The sequence below is a fragment of the Micropterus salmoides genome, unplaced genomic scaffold (assembly GCF_014851395.1).
Source record: "Micropterus salmoides isolate LMB-PRFRI ecotype aquatic unplaced genomic scaffold, ASM1485139v1 Ms_hic_scaffold_7, whole genome shotgun sequence".
NCBI lineage: Eukaryota > Metazoa > Chordata > Actinopteri > Centrarchiformes > Centrarchidae > Micropterus > Micropterus salmoides.
The window spans coordinates 6,021,857-6,047,099 of NW_024044459.1; the positions used below are offsets into that span (position 1 = coordinate 6,021,857).

The window sequence follows — 25,243 nt, forward strand, 5'->3', positions numbered from 1 at the left end:
TCATATTACACATAAAAGAAGTTCATAAAATCCCTGAGTTTGCTTGATAACCCTGACTTAACTCTGAGTAGGTTAAACTCCCTTCGTGGTACAGGGCCACAAGTAGCCTTACCAAGCAAATTGGGGCATTAGTTATGCTAATGAGCATATGCTCATGAACAAGTTTTTTTGAAAGTTTATGCAGTCACAAAGGTTTAGTGAGGCGGACTTGAAACGTACAGCCAATGTCACCTCAGTGAAGTTTAACATTAGAATACCAAAAAGTTCTTGCATGAGGCCCAGTTTGTTTTGGTGAGAAACACTGAATGTAATCATTGCTTTAGTTTGCTTACAAGAAGGCCCCATGGGAGAATCTTTTATTTGAACGAGATTTTAACTGAATCTGCAAGTATTGTGAGAACTTTGTTTTGTTAATTTAAAAAGGTCGATAGATAGATCGACAGATAGTTTAGTCACCTTAGTAGGGAAGTAGCGGCTGAACTTGAACTTCTTGAGGGTGACGGTCATGGAGTAGGTGCCAAAGAAGAGGATGAAGGACATGAGGGCCAGATCGGGGACATACTTGCAGGACTTTCCCACCAGAGAGCCTCCGTACTGCACACACTCCTTCTTGCTGAGCTGGCTCCAGTCCAGAGCTGTCACATTCAACTGGGATGGTGGGTGGCGGTGGTGGGGAGACAGGAGCGGATGAAGAAGAGTCAAGTGTTTTGACAAAGACGTAGAGGAAAATGTAAACACAGACAGAGTGAAAATTTGTCGTCACAGATGTGAAGTTATAATCCATGGAGGAGAGTGAGAGAGGATGATGGGATAGATGGTGAAAAACAAACAAGGGACAGAAAGAGGAGAGCAAAGTGACTTCATTGTCAGACTCAGTTGAAGCCTGGGTTGGTTGTAAACAAACCATTTTACTCTTTTCTAACAATGTTGTCATTTGGGCTTCCAAAAATCCCTGTAATTGATTCTGGGAAGAGCTGACCCTGTAAGCCTTTATCCTAAAATACAATGCGCCAAAATAGAGGCAAAAAATGAAAATTGAATGAAAACAAGCACTTACCCCAGAGACACTAGAGCTGTTATCTGGCATTGGAACTAAACCATTGAAGATCATTTCAGCCACTGTTTATGAATGGGAGAGAGACAGGGAGAGACAGCGACGTAATGAGACAGAAAATGAAGGGGGTGGGAGGAAAACAAAAGGGAAAGAAAAACAAATGCAAAATATAATGAGAATCCAGCTGCTGGACATTGAAGTGAGCACACCGAGGCCCGCGCGGACAAACAAAGAGGTACTCACTTGCAAGAGATGGCAGCCAAATTGTGTGTGCATGGCGAAAACAAACAAGAGACAAATCAGTTACAGAAACCAATGTCTATAGAAATGACTGTAAACCACTGCCAATGTTTAAATTAGTTAACAGATTAGTGAACATCTGGGAATGTGTAGGATGTAGGAATCTAATTAACATTTGATTTTCACTAAACCATGCAACCCCATGAAGAGTAGTTAAAATTGGTATTCATAATCCTGATAATCATCATAGACAGCAACGACAGCCCAGCTGAAACAGGATACAGATATTTGACATGTTGGAATTTTTAAAACATTTGATTCAATTCATTTTTTTTAACATAACACATAAGATTATCAGCATTGTCATCAAGATATGTTCTGAACAGTACATTGTTTAGTTGAAAGATAAACTTGTCTCCAGTGAACAAACTTTATGAATGACCCCAAACATACTGTATATTTGGCTTTTCTGTTCTGCAATATCATTTATCTGTAACAAGCTAATATTAACTAGCCTGCCTAATTTAATCTGGCTCAAGCACATGTTTGAGATATATAACTAGATAATAATGACTTGTTGACTATATATATCAATAAACAGGGACTGCAATGGATACATTTATTGTGTTTTCATCCTCTTGACGATTTGTGTATGTGCGACATTTCTGGCCAGAGGGGCCACTTTTATATTAAAGATCAATTAAATTAAATCTATCAATCAATCAGCACTGTCAGTGGATGCTTAACAGCATAGGAAATCAAAGAGACAAAAGAACAGTGAAGGGTACAGCTTCACCTGGGAGACTAACTGCTGTGTAGGAGAGCGTTTCATTAGTTAGCACGTGCTAAATGACAAACCTGTGCTTTTCCATGTTTAGCCCATCAACAGCTTCCACTTACATTACTGTCCCCCATTTTCCAATATATACCTGGAATTTTTAGATTGATGCAGTCACTAACCTCCATTAATTTCACTACTGTGCCAAAAGCAACTTTCAGAGACTTGAAAACTGGATTTAGATGGGTTATCTTAAAGCCCCTGAAAACGTCTCGTTTTTCTTGATAACATTAAATATTCATGACTAAATGAGCAGCATCCTTAGGTTTTATCTAAGAGTTGAACACTCAGAAGCTCTGAGATAACCTGCTTCATCAGGACTGTGTGGGTGTTGTTTGATCACATTTGATTTTGATTGAGATGCTTTTAATGTCTCTCTAATTGGTGTGCAAAAACATGTGACATCACCTTTTTCCAACTGAGCCCTGCCCACTTCAAACCGGTAAAGGAGCACAGACAAAAACACAAATACAGAAATAGCATTGTAATTGTACTACCGTCTGCAAAAAAACTGTGTGTTTATTTGTAGGATCCCAAAGCTCATAGCAGAGAGCTGATTCAGAGAACGTCTTTAGGGTCTTTAAGATCTAGTCAATTTATTTACTTAATCCATTTATTTATTTTGTCATCATTTTATCATAAAGCTGCAAGCTACATCCCAAGCTACAATATTAGCTGCTGAAAAACATTGCACTGACAAGCTACATCATGATGTAATCTTATCCAGAGGACAAGCAATGAGCAAATTATATTAGTAATTTTAGTAATTATAAGATATTTGGAATTTTGTCACTTCTTGCATTAAAACATTTGCTATTCTGCTACTCTCAGATCTTGAAGATATCCTTGAACGCAACGAAAGGGAAAGTTTTCAAATCTTCAGCTTGCAACTGTATTACCCCAGTTTAAAGAAAAAAATATATGCAGCTAAATGCTAGGTGATGGATTACTTACTGTTTCTGTGCTAACTCTGACCAAGTTGTTATCATAAATGACCTGGAATCAGTGGCAGGGAATTCATCCAGAAACGTATGCTGTATATGTATTGAATTGTTTTGTACATTTTACATTTGTTAAAACTCTTTTTTGTGAACTAATGTTTCTTAATAAATGGTTGCTAGTAATCTGTTTATTAGTGCCTAATTGGTAGAATCATTTGATTTTGAAAGATTTGGTCTCCAAAAAAAACTACGTTTACTAGTGAGAACTGGACTCTCTTCTCAGTTATGTATAGTTATAAAAAAATTACAATAAAGGGTTTTATAGACTGAATGCAGGTGGTTTTAGTCTTCTCTACAACCTGCCTGTGACGACAGTCTACCGAGCCCAAAAAGAGCCACATGTAGCCACACTCCTCCTTGTTGATAATCCCCCAGTATCTCCCTGAGTCAAGGGGTGAACTCACTCGGGTCTGGGGCCAGGCATTCGCACTTGTAGGCAGTGACGTAGTCGGGCTTGAAGTCGGTGTTGATGGGGTAATATTTGAAGGAGCCCACCATCTTCTTGATGGCGTCAGAGATGAAGATGAAGGAGATGAGGCTGGAGAAGCCCTCCTCAGTGAAACGCGTCATGTACTTGATGATGTAACTAGCATCTGTAGCTACCAGGAGGAAACACTGCAGGCAGGAATGGATGCCAATCCACAGACGCAGCTCCATGTAATCTATGTCGTTGTTCCTTTGGGAGTGAGAAGTCAGAGAAACATGGTGAATGCACTGGTGAAGGGAATTCATGTAATACAACCAACACAAACATAATATGCTGCACTTATATTATCTGTATTTAAGAGAACATTCAATTCAGTTTTATTTACATAGCACCAAATTGTAAGAAGTTGTCTCAGGGCACTTTTTATATACACTGCGTGCAAAATTATTAGGCAAGTAAGTATTCTGAATGAATGATTATTTCTATGCACATTTTCCATCTCTTTCTTTCCATATAAACTGGAATGCTCATTGCAGTTAAGCATTTTCAGGTGATATGTATTTGTGTAATGAGGGAAGATGTGGCGAAAGTCAAATGGGCCAAAAAAGAGATTTAACTGACACTGAAAAGTCAAAAATTTTACAAAATGCCTTCCAGATGGATACAACGCTCTTGAAATAGCTAAACTTTTGAGGCGTGACCACCGGACAATCAAACGTTTTGTTACGAATAGTCAACCGGGCTCGCAAAAAGCTCATGGTGAAGAAAAGGTTAACTGCAAAAGACTTGAGTAGAATTAAATGTGAAGCTACGAGGAACCCATTATGCTCCAGTGCCACCATATTCCCGAAGTGCAACCTACCTGGAGTAAATGATGACCTGGCCCCTTTCCTCACCTGACTTGAATCCTACTGACAACTTGCGGGCCTTTTTTAAATGTGAAATTTACAGTCAGGGAAGACAATCCACCTCTTTGAACAGCGTTTGGGAGGCTGTGGTTGCTGCTTCAGTGAAAGTTGATAGTGAACAGATGAAGAAACTGACAGACTCCATGGATGGAAGGCTCATCGCAGTTATTGAAAAGAAGGCTGGCTATGGTCACTAAATATTTTTGTAAGGCCAAAAATTTTATTTAATTTTATGTCGTTACACTTACTCTAAAAATTTTGAATAAACTAGTAATTTGATAGAAATTTTGGTAATTTAGTTAGCTAATAATTCTTCACACTTCTATATTCTCCTGAGCAAGACAAAATTCATGTTTCCTTAGTTCATTCAGGTTTGAGGTTTAATTATATATTTTGGATTGACTGAGAGCATTGTGTTTGTTCAATGATAAAAGGAATCCTGAAGAATACAATTTGCCTAATAATTATTTGCACAGTGTAGAGCAGGTCTAGACTGTACTCTTTATAAGCATACAGATAGGGTAAAAATATTTCACAAATACGATAACTAATCCCAACAAGTTTGACCTTTGACCTATCAAATTGCTCATGGGGTTAGTGTTCTGAAATGAGAATGGCAATATGAGAATACACAATCACCTAGTTGAGAAGAGTTTCGTTACACAAAAGTTTGGCGGGTACTCATTCATTACTGGTTGAAACGTCTTTATTTGTTATCAGTGAACTTCAAAGTTAATTTTTTTAATTGCCTTGAGATCAAGGATCAGAACCCAGTTAGACATTTTCCCACTTTCATCCAGATAAAGTAGCACTTTTTGTTCACCTAGCAATACAGACCATCAGTGAAAGTGGTTTAAATTTAAGCCTGAAGGGAAACGCTAGAAAAACTGACACGTGTAGACTCTGATAGACGCTACATGAGTAGCATTTAAAACAACTCTCTTCACTCACAGAAGCATGAAGAGGTACATACATAATAGAGCAGGAGATTCAGTAGTGTTTCTCTCTTTAATGGGATTATCAAATAATCCACTAATTGACAGTTAAGAGGATGTCTATAGTCTCTCACTACACTATTCCCACTATGTCTGTCTACTGCAAGAGCATTCAGCTCTAACAATGCTTACTTGCTGAATTCAAACAGGAGCTTTTCAAAGATGAGGATGGGTCCAGTGGAGCTGAGGATGATGAGGGGCTGACCGCTGAAGAGACAGAAGACAGAGCCAGCCAGAGCTGTACCCAGGAAACTCTCCATCACACCCTGTTGGAAGGATTTGGGGGAGGGGGGTGAAAATGGAATTGGGATAGAAAATTGTTGTGTTGATGAAGTCAGAAAATCCAACTTCAGATGAGACGAGAGGAAGAGAGGAATAATGATGAAACAAAGGAGAAGTGTGTGTGTGTGTGTGTGTGTGTGTGTGTGTGTGTGTGTGTGTGTGTGTGTGTGTGTGTGTGTGTGTGTGTGTGTCTGAGTGCATTACACATTAAACAAAGGGTCATGATGTTGTATTTCAGCTTGACAGGGAGGGAAGTGAATGAGTGCCAGGCAAAGCACTTTTCTGAAATGATTCCTCTGTGCATGTGTGTTTGTGTGTGAGTGTGTAGATGTTTGTGTTGGTGCAACGATAGTGCTACACAAATAACAAAAGGGAGACCTGATTGCACGTATAAACATTATTAGCTAAAATTACTCCAACTTCACAGTGCAATGAAGCCAGGCACTCACTCTGGCAAGGACAAGCACAACTGTTGAAACTTTGCGCGTATATACACAAGGATACCATATTCTACTTCAATTGTATATTGTGTGTATATTTTATATTTTTGATTCTGATGTTTCATTCTGCATTTATTGTTTTTCTTTTACTCTTTGCACCACACTACTCCCCTGTGCTGCTGTGCCAATTAGAATTTCCCCTACGGGGATCAATAAAGGAACATCTTAGCTTGTCTTATCTTAAGTTCATATTAGAGTGACATCACTGTTTTATGACAGAGCAGTAAAATGAAATGGAGGATGACGTGTTGTAGTCTTTCTCAGTTGTTCCAATATCCCAACACATTTGGATAATTGACAAGCTGAAGAAGATATTATGAGGACAAACTAAATTAAAAACAGGAAAACAGTGTCACTTTCTAAGACAAACTAGCTGTCCATAGGCAAACACAGTAAATACATCTTTTCTAACCTGATAAATATGACACACAAATTGCACTTGAGCTTCCTGGGCTGACACCAATTGATTTCAATCTACTGCTGCTACTTGCCTGTGCTTACAATTGGTTTGTTGTGGACTTCAAAGCCACGTTAAATATGAACTTGACTTGGCTCCAATAATAATCTAGAGTAACTGAGGCACACAACACATCTGACATAGCATCAAGGATCATGTATGTTTTTATAACTAATATGACTTTTTTTTTAATGTCATTGGAGGGGAAAATAGATACGTATGGATTGTAATGTAACTGACAGGTGCAATAAAATTGTGTTCTCCCAAATCATTGCTGCTGTAGCTCTTCATGTTTTCTGTTAAATGATTAGTTTGGCATTTTGTGACATAAGCTGTTATTTTTTTGGTAAATAACAAGTGACTGCAAAGACAGAATTAGTCATTTTTTTAGCATTATTTGGTCAGTTAAACTATTTAAATATCATGCCAGGTACTTCTTTAAAAGATTCTTGAAAATGACATAAAATGTTGTGCGATGGTGCAGAGCTAGAGACACAGCTTGCATAGAACCGTCTCTGTGTATAGCGCATACCTAGCTGATAAACCTACATAAATACCTAAAGTAATTTCACCTGTTTCCTAAGTTTGGCACTCTGTTTTACCTGGTAGTTGTCGGTAGCGTCACCAAGCAGGCCACCAAAGGTGATGGCGTTGGTGATGCAGCCCAAGTAGATGAAGAGCACAGCGGAGATGGACTGAATGTGGAAACCCTCATAGAAATCACTAGGCAGCCATGGCAATTTCCGCTTTAAGTCCAGGTACAGACCACCGCAGAAGCTATTGTACACGGACACACACAGTAGTCAGCATCACACACATTGCTTTCTCTAATGCAGGAGAATGACGAGCCTTCCAGTGAGTGGATGGGAAACTTATTTTAAAGCAATATCGAGTCATACATATATAGGCAGGAGAGGTCAGTGTTTGTGAAGTTTCTTTTCTACAACTTTCTACAACCCTCTGCATTGTGTTTATTATTAAATAAAGAGACTTTGCTCACTGGTGGAACCTAGAAAAAAAATTTGCATTTCCATAATGCAACTTGTACCAATCAAAGGTTTCGAGAGAAAAAAAAAGATCACTGCATTGGATCAGGATAAAATCACTTTCATGTATACTACATTTTCTTCTGCAAAACAAAACAAGAGGTGGAACATTTGGTTGTATTGATCCTGTTGTTTTTGGCACAGTTGAAACTGCCGGTCCAACACTGCTAACTGACCAAATTTAATCTTTTTATGCTCAGCTAAAGTGCTCATTAGGGAGTGTCTACATCTTTTGGGGAGTTGAATTGTACCTAAATAATTTGCCCACTTTTCCACATTGTGATTAATTCATCTTAAAATTTACTTTCCATATGCCAGAGTCAGTTTAATCCAAACCTTTTGGCAGTTTGCCATGTGGCCTGGACTACTTACCGTCCAGTGAATGCCAGCTCCTCCCCCAGCTCATGTTGCACTGGCATTTCCTCATCCTCAGCCAGGCCTCCTCCTCCTCCCCCAGCTGTACCGTTCATCTGCCCCAGCTCGTTTAAGGAAAACACTGACTTCCTGCAGAAAAGATACATTCGGCACAGATGGGAGTAAATATGGAATTCATTTATGTTTGTTTATTAAAGGGCTACTCCATGATGTTGTAAGTGCTGTTTCAGAGGCTTTTCATCCCTGAACGCTTTGACTGGTGCTTGCTGATATGGAGACCTTGTTGCACTCTGCGTAAAGCTCTAAGGAAACTATTTATCAGCTGATTTTAAGTGAACGTTTAGCATATTGCTCTTTGTGCCACAGACAAATAAGCCGAGAGCTTAATGTGCATTACTGAAGTAGATAATAAAACTCTGACCTTTTGTCAGCCGAGGTGACTTTCTTGGGTGGCTCAATGCGGATTTTGGGATCCCATTCTCCAGGTGGAAGCACAATCACCTCATCCAAAAACTCATCGATGCCTGCGATGAGGTCCTCCCGATCTCTGGCCTTGTAAGCTACATCACTGAAGAGCTGGGAGGGGAGAGAGATAAAGGGAGTGGATTTCAGCATTTCACTTGTCTTATATCATGGTGATAGTGATCAGTATGTACTGCTCTAATAATGCTTGGGGCTTGACCATCCTCTCTGATGGCCTCTGGAGACTTGTTAAACATAGAATGTGGAAACTTTATTGATATTTTGACTCTAGCTGGATTACATTAAAAAAACAACTGTCAGTCAGTAACTAATCATGCCCTAGAAACACTGTGAGTGAAGTGCAGTTCTAGGTCTGTAAATGGTCATTGCACACTACTCAGATCGCAGGTCATTAGGACAGTAAACCAGAAAAACAGCACAAACCAAACTGCAATAAACTAAATAAAGTGAAACTTTTTCAAATTAAAAGCAGCAGGAATCAGCAGCCAGCGAAGACGGAAAGATTTCCCCCCCTAAGTGTGTTATGTGGCACCTTCATTGATTTGCTCCCTTACACACAAACAGCTTAAATTGAATCAGTGGATGTGTTGGAGCCATGCTCTATGCTGCCTAAGTTTCTAGAATGTCTTAAATCCAGCCAATAACTGGATATGGAATTTAAAGGCTTACTGAATTACAAATACTACTGTGAAATGATTTAATGAGAAAACGTTTTACAATTAAAGATGGTGTTCTTTGGTTTCCTCCATACAGATAATGTGATCACCCTAACCAATTTTGTGACTGAATAGATGAGGATACGTTAGCACGCAGCCATGCTAAAACAACAAACAACCGTCTCAGAGAGGCTGTACTTGGGCTAAATGCTTATGTCAGAGTGCTAGTGTTGTGTCGTTCAAAGAACGTTTCGTTCATTTGACCTGATCTCGTATGTGACTCAGGAGAAACGGGTTGTCTCAGTGAGTAATTCGTTCATTTTCACGCATGCGTGAATAGTCTTGGACTCTTACGTTCACTCGTGACACAGCAGCTGCAAGGTCTCCGTCAGCACAGGAAACAGAATTGATTAGTTCACGACTCTCGACTGTGGTTCTCTGGGTTTGAGTCGTTCATTTGTCACGTGAAAGCTGGCTACAGGGCTGTGGTAAGCAGGCAGCACAGGAAACAGAATTGATTAGTTCAGGACCTATAACTGTGGTTCTCTGGGTTTGAGTTGTTCATTTTTCACGTGACATCTCGGCTACTGTGGAGCAGGAATGAACTAATCATTCACATGGGTCCTCCTCGGAGTCTGTCTTCACTCGGCAGGCTGACTTACTGCCAGCACTGGGGAATGAGAGGCAAGTCTGTTGTCAGGTAACAGTCACTGGACTGACATATATGTAATATCTATTTTGATAACTTTGTGACATTTAATAAAGCATAACGTTATTACAGCGCAGCTACATTGGGCTAAGTTATAGTTTTAACACAGCCGCACCGTAACTTTAGTGCTGCTAGTGTTTACAGACAACAGCTGATGAGAGTTGTTCTGGGTCTGCTCCACTTCAGAGCCCTGACAGAGTTCTACCTGGAGCTGAATTACCACAGAGGTCGTCTCCTCCAAAACAAACGGACCCGGACATTAAACCATTAAAACACAGCCACATAGCAACGTTAACGTTAGCCCTGTGGTTTGTTTACAGCTAACAGCTGATCCGGTCTGCCAGAGAACGCAACGTAGCTAGCCGTATTGTTGTTTCACCACTCTTCACTGGTGAACAGCCTGCAGTGTTTGAGATTATTATTAAATCTGTTAAATTTTAAAGAGTGTGTTTTATTCATCTAGTGTGTTTTACTCATGGATAGGCATTAGGCTGCTGTATGAATGAGCACTTTAGAGATATAGTATAGTAATTATAATTATATATATATATATATATATATATATATATATATATATGGCTGGTCTGGTAGTATACTCAGGAAAGATTGTGAAAATGGACAGATTTAGCCGGAGTAGTGGCTTAAGTGAATATTGACAACATATTTCTGTGGTTTTTACTTGGTTTGAATTTGGTTGTGGCTCCATGGGGCTTTATAGGACCATGATCAGAAAGATCAAGAGGTGAATTTGTGCATTACTTTGTCAATTAAAGCAACCCAGGCAGCCCTCTGCGCTGTTTTTTTTTTTAAATCACCCACTAGAGGGCTGCAGCACTGCAATAACCGGCCAAGTTAAAATGAACGAAATGACACAATAGATTAGATAGATAGATAGATTAGTTCATTTTAATGAACGAGATTTGGTGACTCGAGTGTTTCAAAAGAGTTACTTTTCCCATCACTACAGAGTGCTAACATAATCCCCACGCTTAAAATTCACCATCTTAGCTTAGCGTGTCATCATGCTAACATTTGCTACAGTTATTACCACAACTATTACAATTCATTCTGAAGCGAACATGAATGTCTGATTCAAATTTCATGGTAATCCATTTGCATTTCCTTGTATGTGCACACACACTTGGCCAATCAAGCTGATTCTGATTCTCATGGTGCCACTAGATAAAAAGTGTGGGGATCATGAACCTCATTAGAACTGACTCTCTGGGCACCATGAATCAGAGATGGGGACTCGAGTTAGAGACTCGGACTCGTCCTCAAAAGACTTCAGACTCGAGGTGCGGGACTATAGAGGACAACAAAGAGAGGCAGCTGCTCCGCCATTCATCATAAACTTTGGCTTTAAAACCTCATACAACAAGACCCAAACAAAGAAGCGCTGAATGTAAAATAGGTTAGTAACCTGAGGTGAGTAAATGTTTAGCTCAGCATTGGCTGTGCTGACTTACAGTAGTTTATAAGCTGTCATTAATTGCATTGCACATTACAAGGTTGTGCTCTGTAAATGAAAAACAGGTTACAGCTTTATTGTAGACCATTTAACTTTACAGTTTTATTTAGTTTATACTGGGTTTGAGAGTCAACAGGGTTTGTTGACTTACAGTAGTTTATAAGCTGTCATTAATTGTAGACACATTGTACATTAGGCTACACGGTTGTGCTCTGTAAGTTAAAAACAGGTTACAGGTTTATTGTTGATTATGCAACGTCACAGTTTTATTTAGTTAATGTTAAAGTGGGTTTAAGAGTCTGGGGAGTGTTCTGACTTACAGTATTTAATAAGACGTCAATAATTGCATTGCACATTATATGGTTGTGCTCTGTAAGTTAAAAACAGGTTACAGTTTATTGATTTGAGAGTCAGGAGGATGTGTTGACTTACAGTAGTTTATAAGCTGTCAATAATTGCATTGCACATTACATGGTTGTGCTCTGTAAAGGTTACAGTTACAGTATTCCTTATAGCTATGCAGTTTTATTAGCAACCTGCATTGAACGCAGCAGGTGATACAACATTCGTAATAACCACGAGAGACTTGACTTGGACTCTAGATCACAGACTTGAGACTTGACTTGGACTCTAGATCAGAGACTTGTGAGCATCTCTGCCAAGAATATCTGTACAATATTTCATAGCAATCAGTCTGGACCAAAATGGTGGCCAACTGACAGACTGGTATTACCGTCCCCAGAGCCACGCAGCTAATTTAGCTAAAAAACAGTGTTACTATAGGTGCTACCTGCATTGTTGAGTATATCAGAACAATTATTTTAAACTGTGCAACAAAATCAAATTCTAAAAATAATCTGCTCTTGAATCTGACCTAACGGAGGTAGGGTGGTGCTGAGGTGTAAGAGGGAATATTTAACTCCTGTTAAGATGCCAGATTATAAAAGAGGTCAACCTATGATTACCAATCAGTGTTTGATTGTGGCTGGTAAACACATATTCTAACTGTGGCTCTTGTCTGAAAGTTCAATATAAATGAACTATTATTTATTTACAACTTGTATCTGTTGAAATAGCACATTTAGCTTTGTGCTTAGAAATATAGGAATAACACTACCATTAACAAGCAATGGGAGACTTATTATCCCTATAGAACCCTGCTCCTCACTGATGCCTAATAATCAGCATCACTTCTGCGTGTCATTTAAACACAATAGGTATCCCAGTAGATGGACAGGCTGCAGGACTGTCCATCTACATTTTTAGCTTATACTCTCGCTCACAGCCTTTACAGAAATTGACACTTTGTGTTCCCACAGGTTTACTGAGACAGTGTTAGTGTCTAATAAGGAATGCATGTCATGGAAACATTTTTACATCACACTAACAGACACTTACATCATCCACCATTAGGGTTGCTATGGCTCGGCCGATCTCATTATACGACTTGGCCTTTCCTTGGGGTCCCAAGAGAATAAACAGGAATCTGTATAGTGATGAGACAAGCGTGAGGTATGGGCTGCAATGGCAGGTGTCTGTGAAAAGGGCTTTGCTGAGCAAGGGTGAAGAAGCGAAAGACAGTGCAGATCATTTCACCTGGTGGGAACAGGGACCTCGGTCAGACCTCCTAGTGTTGTAGCTTGAGCCAGGCGGACAAAGGCTACGAAGGGTTTGTTAAGGAAATCCACTTCACCCACCAAGACGTTGGATGCCTCTGCATCTCTGGGGATCTTCTTCATGAATTTATTCTTTAGCTACAGAAAGTGGAGGGACAAAGAGAGAACATGGTGAGACATCATCTTTTACTAGTAATGTTGTTACCATTCCTAGGGGACATTTCACATTTCATATTTTATGGGGTTTTCTTTCCTTTTATCCTTTGCGGCATTCATTTTCCTTTTATATTTGTAAATGTTTCATATTTTGAGTCATAGGTGTTCTAATTTACGTTTTCAACTTCAACTGATTTGATAGTCAATCATTTTTTAAAAGCGGAAATAGTAAAGATTTACTGGTTGCAGCCTCTAAAATGTGAGGATTTGCTGCTTTTCTTTGTCATATGTGATAGTAGGGTGAATATACTGCAGTAATAACAGCGCTTTAAATATGTTATCTTAGGCTCTGGGAAGTTATTATTATAAGTTATTATTTTCTGACATTTTCGAGAAAAAAACAATCAAGAAAATAACTCCCCAATGAATCGATTGTGAAAATAATTGATAGTTGCAACCTAACATGTGTTTATTCTTTCCGTTTTTGCGGCTGCAATGACCAGATTTCCCTACAGGGATCATTAAAGTTTCATCTTCTCAACAGTCTGTCGAAACCTGCCAGATTAGTCTACTGTTACATCAGCAGAAGTTTCCAAAATAACAACCCTGTGTTGTTCCATGAACATTAAACCTCAAGAAACATCAAATCTATGCAGACATAACTAGGGTTGACACCCGTCCCTTATTTTTCTGTATTGAAGGTGGCAACCCTAGACATAGCTATGACTGAAAGAGGTGCGGCAAGCGAATCAGACTTGTGTGACTGCATGTAAAAGGTGTGGCAGGAACAGAAAAGGACGGCAGCACAGAAACACTCAATAAAGCAGAGCCGTGCCAATAACCCTCAGCCCGAATCTGTGGCTACATGTGAGGGCCAAACACGCGGACTGGACAATGGGATCCATGTTTATTATCGACACAGACAATGTAGCACACACAAAAGTAACAAACTATCAGTTGTCCATTGTCACATGTGGCCTACTGTAAACCTGTAAATACAGTCTGAACATCCACTGAACCACTCATAACTGAGGTACTTAAAACAGGACAACCAGTACTCATCCTAATAGTTGCTCTAACAAATAAAGTTCATAGCCCACATCACACACTTCTAAACACATTCTCTTCATTTATGTTTGTACATTAGTCATCGCTGTGAATGACACTTAATCCTGACCTGTCTGTTATAAAGCCCAGTAGCCTAATCCAAGCAACAACAGCATCAGTCCAAGCATGTATCACCGGGTTTAAGCCGCATTATTACATCTGCCCCACAAATGAGTGAGTTATGTATTTGCACGCTTCCTCTATCACTAGCTGTCACCTTCACAAGCAATTGCAATGAAAGACTGATGACACTTAGGACAGAGCTGGCTCTCACCACTCCAGCGAACACCAACGCCTTACTGAGACATGAGATATACGTAATCTCCACAATAATGGAAAGCAACACTGTGGAAAATGAGTATACACCCCAGATAAAGCATTCCACTCTGATAAATCGACATTTTGCTGTTTTGAAATATAGGAACATCAATTTGGCTATTTGTAAGGATAAAGCCTGTAAATATCAAAACGTGTTTGCTCTGATGAAATGTTGATTTTGAGGTTGTAAATCTTGTTACCTCACTGAATATAACTATCTAATGCTTAAGTTGGTAAAGGCATATGCAGAAGATTGAAGTAAGTCACCTGGTCTGTGCTGGGAGAATCTGCAATATCATTCATACTCCTACTCTGGGCGTGACCTGGAGTGCAAAACAACAACAGCAAAAGGTTAGAACATTTTCATTATATGCTATATATTGTAGATCATTCATAACAGACATTGCTGCCTGTCAAATAATCTAATTTTTGTAGACCGGTTCAAGCAAGGATGGCACACATACCACATTATGATATATAAGACAATATGTGACTAAGCAGTGAGGGAGTAATGCCTCCAGATGGAAACTTGAAAATCAATCAATAAACCATAAAGAGTGAAACTGGTCCCTCTGACGCACAAATCACCCACTTAGTTTTAAGATGCCAAATGAAGACGGGAAGCTCTGGGAAAATCCAAAGACAACAGTTTCATTACACTAATTTGTTGAGATGGCAATCGTGTCTTACTGAAGGCCAAACCACTTCATTTTTTCATCAGTTGTTACTTCTAATACGTTAGAGTGAGCACTATTTGAATTTTCAGGACTTTAATAACGCCTATTAATTCCAGCAGAGTTGAATGGCTCATTGGCTCAACAACAACAAATCAACCTGCCTTATACTGGCCTTTGAGTAAAGGAGAACAAAGAATTGATTTTGTGCAGTAAATGCCATCCACCTCTGATAGACAGAGGTTTGTTCCTGACTAGAGTTAGTCAATATATCCATATGATTCTTGTATTAATATCTAACCAAAAATGATTGTGTAGTGATTTAAGAGTCACTGTATAGACGTCCACAGTCTCTGTGTCAAAGCTGCTGGGAATCAATCCGTTCTAGAGTTCTGTGATGATATAAATGTTGTTTCAGAGGCTTACCAGCCCAACAAGACATGTGAAAATGGTTAAGAAATATAATCTGTATCTGCCATCAAAAAACAAAACAAACCAAGGCTTTTCAGCAATCAAAACCCAAATAATAGGAAGAGAGGAAGAGAGAGAGAGGTGTTTTGGCCATAATGCACAGCCATGCATGTGAGTTGAAACCACAAACTGTGGACACATAGACAGGCACTCACGCAGGCGACCATAGTTGGCAGGCTGCTGTTTCATTCGGAGGTCCTCCGAGGATCGGTTAACGTTGACCATTGACCCCGGACTTGGCCTTGGACCCAGTCCACCTCGGGGCCCTATATTTCGATCTGGAAAGGGAAAGGAAACCGAAACAGACACAACCAGTTACAGAGCGGTCGGAGGTGATGCTTTATGATTTATCTAGCAGTTTGTGCCCTGCCCGGATGAGATGAGGAAATGCTACAGCGGTAATTAACTCATCAAACATTAATACATCCCCTGTGGAGGATATGAGCCTTGTTGACTGCAGGAGTGTGTTCATTCATTTACCAAGTGAGTCAAATATCTGCATAATGAATTTCGCAGAGGCTGCAAAATTGTACGTGGAACGAGAATAGACCAATCATTGATAAAAAAAATAAATGCTATATCTGCAGGGAGTGTCATTTCATGGATGGCATGTCATGATACATGCAGTCCAACATTTTTCTACTTTTATCAATCATGGATATAATTTAAAAGAAACACAGCGCTGTCTGGTAACCTGATAATTCTTATTTTGTCACTGCTTTCGATCAGTAAAAACTACCATCCTAGAGGGAATAGTGTTCCAATGATTCCCTTTTATTGTTTCTTAGATCAAGCTAGAAATCAGCAGTCTGTGAGGCCTGTTTATCTTAACCTTTTCAGGAAATTCTCTAAATTGCTTTTAAAATAAGTGTGAGCCCTGCACTTGTTTTTTCTCAGCCAGTTTCTTTACTGCAGGCTGCAGAGAAGTTAGTTCTGAGCTTGAGGCCATCAAGTCCAAGCATTTGCGGTACTTGGACAGCATGTGGAGGACACAGCTGAATCCCTGCTCAATGAGATATGGAGTTGGAAAATCAAGAAAGAGAAGCCTGGTCTTCTCCCAGAGAGCTGGGTAAAGCTGGGCATGTTGTTTAAAGCTTATAGGAGGAATGAGTAGGTGTACAAAAATAATCCCTCTTAATCATCACTTATGACCCACTAGAAGTGTGGCAGTGTCTGTATCTGCAGAGACCCAGCCCTCTTCCTGTATTTTCTTATTTTCTTGCTGTTTATGAGATGTTTCAAAGCGTCAGCCTATGGGCAGTGGGTGTGTCGCCCCCAGCCAATCACAATGCGCAGTGTGTGAGGTCAGGTCTCATAACGAGCAGGTTACATCGCTGTCTCCGTCGCTGTCCTCTGCTCTCTGTCTGTGTCATGGATGTATAAAGAGCTGCAGGCCTGTTTGACCAAGAGCAGGTCAACACACACACATACACACACACACACACAGACACAGAATAGAGAGGCCGCAGCAGACAGGATGAGGCCTGTGCTTCGGCTGCATTCACACAAAACACTGCTAGCTCCTTCAGCAGGGTTGTGCGGGGGTTTGGCCATGCTATTTCTGCTTTAAAATGTAAACGTTGTGAAACACCCCAAAATTAACATTTTATTTTTCAGATTCACTGCTTCATTCACTCACTCAACTCACTCGCTCGACCACCGCTGCTCTCTCTCGTTGAGTTTGGGAGTAGGGGCCACTTTCTGTGTTTACAAACAGCAACCGACAAATCCTACTCATTCTGTGTCACCAAAAAACGCCTCGGCACCCCCCTTTAAAATATATTGCTTCCATCATCCCCCTACCTCCTCTGATCGCCCTGTTGAGAAACACTAAGCTAGAGGATCATTTCCGCTGGCTAAAGAACTGGACACTCACTGGAGCTGGACTTGCCAATGTCGGCTAGCGAGCGGTGGATTGGCTTCTTGGTCTGGTGTCGATGTTTCCTCAGCAGGACAAAACTGATCTTCTCTCTCAGATCAGGAGATATCATGCCTTCCTCTATCTGCCTCTCAATGATGTCATCTGGAAAAGGAAACATTTATATTTGACATGTGGAAATTTGACACAGGGATCCAGTATTCCCAATTTGGCATATCACCACATTGTCAGAAACATAGTAAAGAATCAAACAATAAAAACAACATAACCAAGCATAAGCAACTTCTGAAAGACAGTCAAATAATCAGTGAGTAAAAGATGAGCAATAATGGACCTTAAAACACAAGTTTCCACTTGTTTTAGATAGCACATAGAGAGACAAAGGCCAGCTTGAATAGGAGTCTTCAAATGTTTTTAAAGGCATCAGCAGATACCGCAAAACATATAAGGGATGAGCATTCCACAGTGTCGAAGCCACCACTTTATATGCACGATCACCTTTTGTTTTTAGTCAAGCACACAGAACAACTAGTAAGCCCTGGTTTAAGACCTAAGTGACCCCAGTGGTGATATAGGAGTGAAGCAGGTCAGATCTGTAACCAGGTGCATGACCATGCAGGGCTCTATATGTGAAAACGAGAACCTTACACTGAATCCTGAACCTGACGGGTAGCCATTTGTAGACGGTGCAGAGACGACTTGCTGAGGCAGGTGAAAAGGTAATTGTAGTAGTCTGATCGGCATGGTATGAATGTATGCAAGAACATCTCTACTTCTGGTTTTGAACAACAGGTTTGACTGTGCTGGCTTGATATCCAGCCAGGGTCACATCACCACGTCACCAGGGTCCATTAGAGCAATAGACAGTGTTTGTGCATCTGTATGAATCTGTAGACTTGGTATTGCATGACTGGTTATTATCATCATCATGATTTGCTGTACAACTTCCTCACAGCAAACAGGCATTTGCTTAGAACAGTTAATAACCAAGGAGTCTAGCCAGTCACTAACACTAATAACAGCTCGATAAAAAAAAAAAAAGAAGCAAGCATAACTAAGAGTATGGGTGACAAGGACAAATGTTGTATAATGGGCAAGGTCCCGTTCAGATGCCTAACTGGGAAAAAGACTGGGAAACTCTGTAACTGTTGTCATTGATTCTTTTTCTGTGGATTGTCTAAATGATTGATTGATCTCGTGTTAAGATGGCTCACAAAGATACTAAAACGAATAGCCCTGGATCAGGGGAGGGGCCTATAGAGAATGCTTATGTACAGGGTCCAGATTTTTGTGCGATGCCCCTGCATAAGCAAAATTAAACTTGTGGTTAATTTTACACCGGACTCCATAGAAATGGGACATTTGTTGACGTCATTTCACAGTCGGAGCATATAGAGAGCAAAGATCTTCAAAACATGTTACTATAATGCACTTTTGGAGTTTTGTAGGGAGTTTAACCTGTGCAGTTCACCACTAAACTAGTTTGGTTAGCTAACATGATACCATGTTAGAAGCTAACATTAGGTATACACAAAATGAAGCCGAAATGAGCCTCAGTGGCTGAACAGAACAGATATTAACAGTGACTACTGAATTCCAACACAATGAGAAACGCAATTATCAGAAAAGGACTAAACATCTCACCAACTATCTGAGGCATTGAGTAGCCTTCCAGGTCCAGCAGCACTGTTCCCGCCTGGAGACACGTCCTGAGCTCAAAAAGGCTATGTAGGGATAGCGTGGACACGTGTGGTTTACTCCACCTTTCTCCCCCCTCCTCCACCTTCTCTTCGAACTTCACCCACCTGAAGGCAGCAGAACCCGCAGAGAGAAGGGAAAGGTGAGGAATACGCAACTGTTGAGAGTTCTTTGAGTTTGGCACTTCAGCTCTGCTGGTGGTGCCCACTGCTCAGTAGATGTAGCGCTGGCAGCACCCAGGCATGACGCTATCAATATCAGGCAAGCAAAAGGGCAGAGACCTCGGTTCACTCACAGATGCACAGTATACTGCTCAGTGCTGTGGCTTGTATTGCTATGTATGTCAAATTATCACTTTTCTGACCTATTCCAGCACCAAAAACTCCTTTGCCAACTATTTACACTTCGGTTGTTGTGATTTGAGGGTTCGTTTATCATTTATAGATCTCCAAATTTAAATCTTGTGCAAAAGCAAAGCAACATAACACTAGAACAACTGTATATTTGAGCAGTAGAAGCGTGACTGTGCCTGCATTTGTCTGTGTGTGTGTTTGTGATGGAGTCATGCACCTGGCGGACTCCTTCCACTCCAGCTCGTCTCCTTCTCGCTGTAGAGTGTCCATCTCAGTGAAGAGTGTCGGCGTGGGCATGTCATCGTCTTCATTCAAGATGTAACGTAGCCGCTCTGCCGCCGGAGACACTTGATGGAATGAAAGAATGTTTGAGTTTAGAGTTTTACAATTTATAATCATTTTATGGAGTTTTAACAGGCTTCAAGGGCCTGAGGATTTTAAAATAAAAACTAACTATGAAGAAACAAATCTGTGTGTGTGTGTAACTTTCTTTCTGTTTGTATGTCTGTCCTGATTTTTTGAACACCTGTTCATCTGATCGACTTCATGCTTGGTAGGTGTATTCCTGAAGACTCAGAATTGTCGAATTTGGTGCAATTTGGCCAGATGATGGCGTTATAACAACAAACTTTACATTCCAGCCTGTAACTTTTGAACAGTACGTCTCAGAAACAAAATTGTCTGTGGGATCAGATATATCGATCCACATAAGCCATGCACACTTGAGTCTAGATCAATGTCCAAATCACACTCCTCCTACACATTTTGAGCAATAGTCACTTAATTTCAGATTTTTCAAGCACGCTTCAAGCAGCACTTCTGGGGACCAAGCAATCAACCTGATCCAAACAGGCACGGGTTCCAAATGGGCAACCACTCAGAATGGCCATGCCAAGACAGGGCACTGCACTAGTCAACAAAAAGTAATTACTTTTGGCTTTATGTGCCCTGAGGCTCAGAGCTGTAGCCTTGTAAGACGACAGCTTCAAACAAACAGGATCTCCCTTTTCATTTGCTGAGAGTTCAAGCAGACGTGTAACTGAAAAGTGATCTCCAATATGAATCAAGAGACATGAATTTCTACCTATAAATCTTTTCACTTACGCTTCGTTTACAACCAGCTGCAGGCTGTTGTATGTCATCCCATGTATTTCCACTACTGTACCAGCATTAATGACTGCAGAATTGTAACCTACATTCCAATCACATATACCTGATTATAGATATTCAATCATGCCCTCCTGTACTTGTAGGTTAAAGTGGACCCCATGTTCATTCTTGGGGCTGCAGGGGATTGAGCTGTCAATTGGCCATAATGCTGCCGACCTATTGACTGAGCTGTATATTCATTATTTCACTCGGGAAGTGTCAACTATATTGAACCACTGTATTGACAACAATCAAAAACCAATCATCCATCATTGATGGTTTTGCATGATGTATAAGTATTCAGCATTAATTCTGACCAAATCCCCAACTCCGTTTGCAGAAATGCACCCCAAACTTCCACGAACCTCCACCATACTTCACTGTAGCCTGCATACACTTATTCTTGTACTGCCCTCCAGCCCTTTGGTGAACAAACTGCCCTCTGCTACAGCCAGATGTTTATGATTCATCAGTTTAGATCACCAGCTGCCATTGTTCTGCACCCCAGTTCCAGTGTTACAATGTAAGCAAGCCTTTCATGAAGTTCACTTCTGACTAGACTTTTCCAGAGAGTAGCTGGTGTACCAGGGTCCCAATGTTTTCTGCAGCTCTGAGCTGATGGCACTGCTGGAAATCGTCCGATTGCGAAGGGAAGTAAGCATGATGTGTCTTTTATCTGCTGCAGTAAGTTTCTTTGGCCGACCACTGCGTCTACGATCCTCAGCATTTCCCGTTTCTTTGTGCTTCTTCAAAAGAGCTTGGACAGGACATCTGGAAACCCCTGTCTGCCTTGAAATGGCTGCCTGGGAGAGACCTTGCTGACGCAGTATAACTACCTTGTGTCTTGTTTCTGCGCTCAGTCTTGCCTTGTTAGCTGAGTTTGCCTGTTCCTTACTCAGTTGCATTCCTCCAACACAGCTGTCTCTATTTCAGTTAATGATTGTGTTTCAACCTACATAAGCCCTGACTTTGTACAAGTAAACCTAGTAGAATTGATGCTGTTTTGAAGGCAAAGGTTGGTCAAATATAGATTGGATTTAGATTTTCCTTCTGTTCACTCATTTTGTATTTTGTTAATTGATAAACATAAACTATTAACATGTGTGTTTTTGAAAGCATTCTTACTTTACATCATTATTTCACACTGAGACCTTTGCCAGACATTTTAAATAAAACTGACTATCCAAGTAAAATAGATGTGGAGAGTCCATCTTACTTCATTCTTACTCTTAGAATGAGGATTATCTATTTTCCTTCCAACAGTATGCTCTCTAAGTACTTTCCCCTCTCTGGGCACACACATTTTCTCCTGTTGTTGTCTTGTACATCTTAATCGTCCCTGCTATAATCCTCCCACTGGTAATGGCACCATATGCATTATTGATATTCATGTACTGAAGCCCACACACTCCAAAACACTGTATTTGTGTGTGCATAAAGTCCAGACAAACACCTCTGCTGCTTTACCACTGATTGTACCACATCAATTTTGCAAAGTCGCCAACTTTCCAACCAAAGTGTTTAAGAGAAAAGGCAGCAGTGTTCTGCCAGGCTACTCATTACTCCAACCTGAAACAGAAGCTACACCCTCTCTGTGACTGTGTCTCAGACTCCTGCTGTTCACTGTAAAAACTGCTGGAAGGAAACAAAATCAAATCAAAAGCATGAGGTAGGAGAGTGCAACAAAACTGTAATACATGACACAGTCTGGATCATGTCTGTGCCAATTCTTTTTTTATAATGTTTGAACTAAAAGCTACCCTGGCAGCTGTGTGCAGAAAACGAGTTGTTAACACACCAGATTTCATTGGAGCTATTTCTAAAAGTGCAGCCTACTTCATTGCACACTAATCAGAACAAGTGGCAAAAGTTATATTAGAGGATATTTGTAGTTTTCTCTTAATAATAGACTGCTCTGAAGCAGGCTAAGGGGCACTCCAGCATTTTAGCCCAAGGTGAGATGACCCTGATGACGTCACAATAATGCTCCTCCAGAGCCACAGGAGACATTACACAACTGTTTCCATAAGCTGAGTAGTACTAACCAGGATGAGTAAACCATCTTTGACATGTAAAATTTGTGGAGTGCCCCTTTAACACAAGTATTGGACTCTGTTGAACTCATGGGTAGAAAAAAAGAGTTGGCTTTGAATAGTGTCGTGAGTTGTGATTCAAACACTACATTAATGATCGCGAAAGAACCCTGATATTGAGTTGTCTGGCAGTTACTAGACAGACAGTGCAACCAATCAAAATGCACAGCAGAAGCAGGAAGAGATCCAGGTGAAAATTAACCAGACCTCAAGAGATAACGATTTGAGGTCTGGCCTTGTGGGGGTACTGTTAAAGGAGGTTCTTACTTCTTCTTGCTGTATCATCTTGTATCATTTTAATGGCTCTCTGGCCTCTGACTTACTTGTGCGATTGATGTCTTGAAGACTCTGCTCATTTGAATCCATAAGTCCTTCCTCCATGTCTATGTCTCTGTAGTGGTCATGCTCGCGGTGTCTGTGGTGGCTATAGCGCCTGTCCCTGTCCATGTCAGCAGCCTCACGGCTAGAGCGCCTTCGCCTGCGTTTGCGACGATATCCTCGAGGCACTGGGACGCCAATGTAGATGGACTGATGGTCTGGGGACAAATATGAATGGTCCTTGGATGGTTAAATGAATATGCACTACGCTGTACAATAAGACCACAATTTTTCCAAAATAAGTGACATGTCTCATGAGAGTCCCCAGAATAGTTGGCTGACAGCCAGTAAAACTGGCAGATTGTCTAATGAGATCTTTCTTTAATCTCTTTAAGGAGTGTTTTCATGAATGTTGAAGCACTTTAACAAACTTTGAATAAATTATGATTCACATCATGTTATTAACAACAACAGCATTCTCAGTTGGCACAGTCACAAATACAAGACAATCAAAAATTCACAATCACTCAGTCCCAAAGCTTTCCTGTGATTTGGCTTTTGGCTCACATGATCCCTGTTTTGCAACAAAAACCTGGATGATGTGAGTTTGATCATCTGCTGGCAATTAAGGTGTCGTTCTAAAACTAATTGCACACCAAACTCCATGTGGAATAACTAAACAACAGGGAGACGCAAGCCAATATTGGATGCTTGTAAAAAGAGAACAGAACTTGCTAACCTGCTGCTCATGGTGATGACAGAACACACACAAACACACATATACAGCTCCATCTCCAAAAAAAAAAAAAAAGACACATCCAGAGAGAAACACAAAACATACAAACAATCTTCACTCCTCATTTGCAGCCCATTAACAACATTCACCCACACAAACAAGCCCACAGAACAAATTAAAAACAAAGGGACAAATTAGAAACTACATGGTTGTGTGATGAATCAACTGTCTCACGATATTATTAAGAGACAAAGTGGGTGTAATGACTTAATTTCATGTTTCTCTTAGCAGAGGGCCAACCATCTGATGGATCTACCAAAGATATGAACCACACACACATGTGCACACACACTCACCCTCCTCCTCCTCATAGCGAAGGTTAGAGACGCCCATCCCTCTGTCCCCATGCTCCATCCTGGTATAGAGGAAAGGTGAGAGTGAAAAGACACTTCAGGTACGTGTAGCATTAGACAGTGTGTATTATGATTATTTGCACGTGTGTATGCTGTGTAATGCACACTGTAAATGTAAATGTGCAAATGTGTGCGTTCTGTAATACCTGTGTGTTCCTTCCTTTTATGTAATTGTACATGTATGTTAGGATTGTAATGTACACGTGTGTTTCAGTGATTCCTGCGTGTGTTTGTGTCATTGCTCTATTTCTGGTACACAGGCCTCCAGCAGCAGCAGCAGCAGCAGCAGCAGCAGCTCTTGTTCACTGCCCTGCATGTATGGTTCAGTGCAGATCAATGGGAAAATAATTAAAAGTGAGGGCAAATCAATAGAAATGTGCATAGTTAAAACAAATGTGAGCATAACTTATCGCACGTGGACCCAGTTCACACAATGAACAGTAAAGTTTAAGGCCACCCTGTTCCTGCTGAAGAGAGGTTAGAAAGAGTGCATACCTTCACAGTATTATTTACAGTAGTGTAATTGCAGGCTAGATGAAGTTTGAAATTTGAATTTGCCTATGAGGAGATGAGAAGTTATTACAAGATAGGCAGTGAAGTGAACAAGGCCTATGCCACAATGTGAGAATTGGCAATTTGTTTTTCAGTGAATAAAGTCATTGCAATGTAAGAACGGTGTTATTTTCACACTTCAAAGATGCATGTGTGTCCACAAAGGCATAGATCAGAAGTGGACAAAGGCCAGATTGGCTAAACAAAATGCTGTGAGACTCCAACACACAGATGATATTGTTCAGTTTTAGCATCTGGACATGCATTT

At 40.5% G+C, this 25,243-nt stretch overlaps 1 protein-coding gene across 1 annotated transcript in view; it reads right to left on the minus strand.

Moving 5' to 3' along the window:
• slc4a5a (solute carrier family 4 member 5a) overlaps positions 1–20,066 on the minus strand; it is a 35,267-nt gene extending 15,201 nt beyond the window's left edge. Inside the window, exons 1-14 of the mRNA XM_038703063.1 lie at positions 19,932–20,066; positions 19,308–19,468; positions 17,661–17,807; positions 15,940–16,062; positions 14,907–14,962; positions 13,039–13,196; positions 12,841–12,928; positions 8,545–8,699; positions 8,121–8,252; positions 7,305–7,479; positions 5,596–5,729; positions 3,538–3,809; positions 1,058–1,119; positions 457–648 (exon numbers count right to left, since the gene is read on the minus strand). Of these exons, the coding sequence (XP_038558991.1) occupies positions 457–648; positions 1,058–1,119; positions 3,538–3,809; positions 5,596–5,729; positions 7,305–7,479; positions 8,121–8,252; positions 8,545–8,699; positions 12,841–12,928; positions 13,039–13,196; positions 14,907–14,962; positions 15,940–16,062; positions 17,661–17,807; positions 19,308–19,468; positions 19,932–20,011 (1,935 nt within the window). The 5' untranslated portion in view covers positions 20,012–20,066. The remainder of the gene's footprint in view (positions 1–456; positions 649–1,057; positions 1,120–3,537; positions 3,810–5,595; positions 5,730–7,304; positions 7,480–8,120; positions 8,253–8,544; positions 8,700–12,840; positions 12,929–13,038; positions 13,197–14,906; positions 14,963–15,939; positions 16,063–17,660; positions 17,808–19,307; positions 19,469–19,931) is intronic.
• Between the last annotated feature and the right edge of the window lie 5,177 nt (positions 20,067–25,243).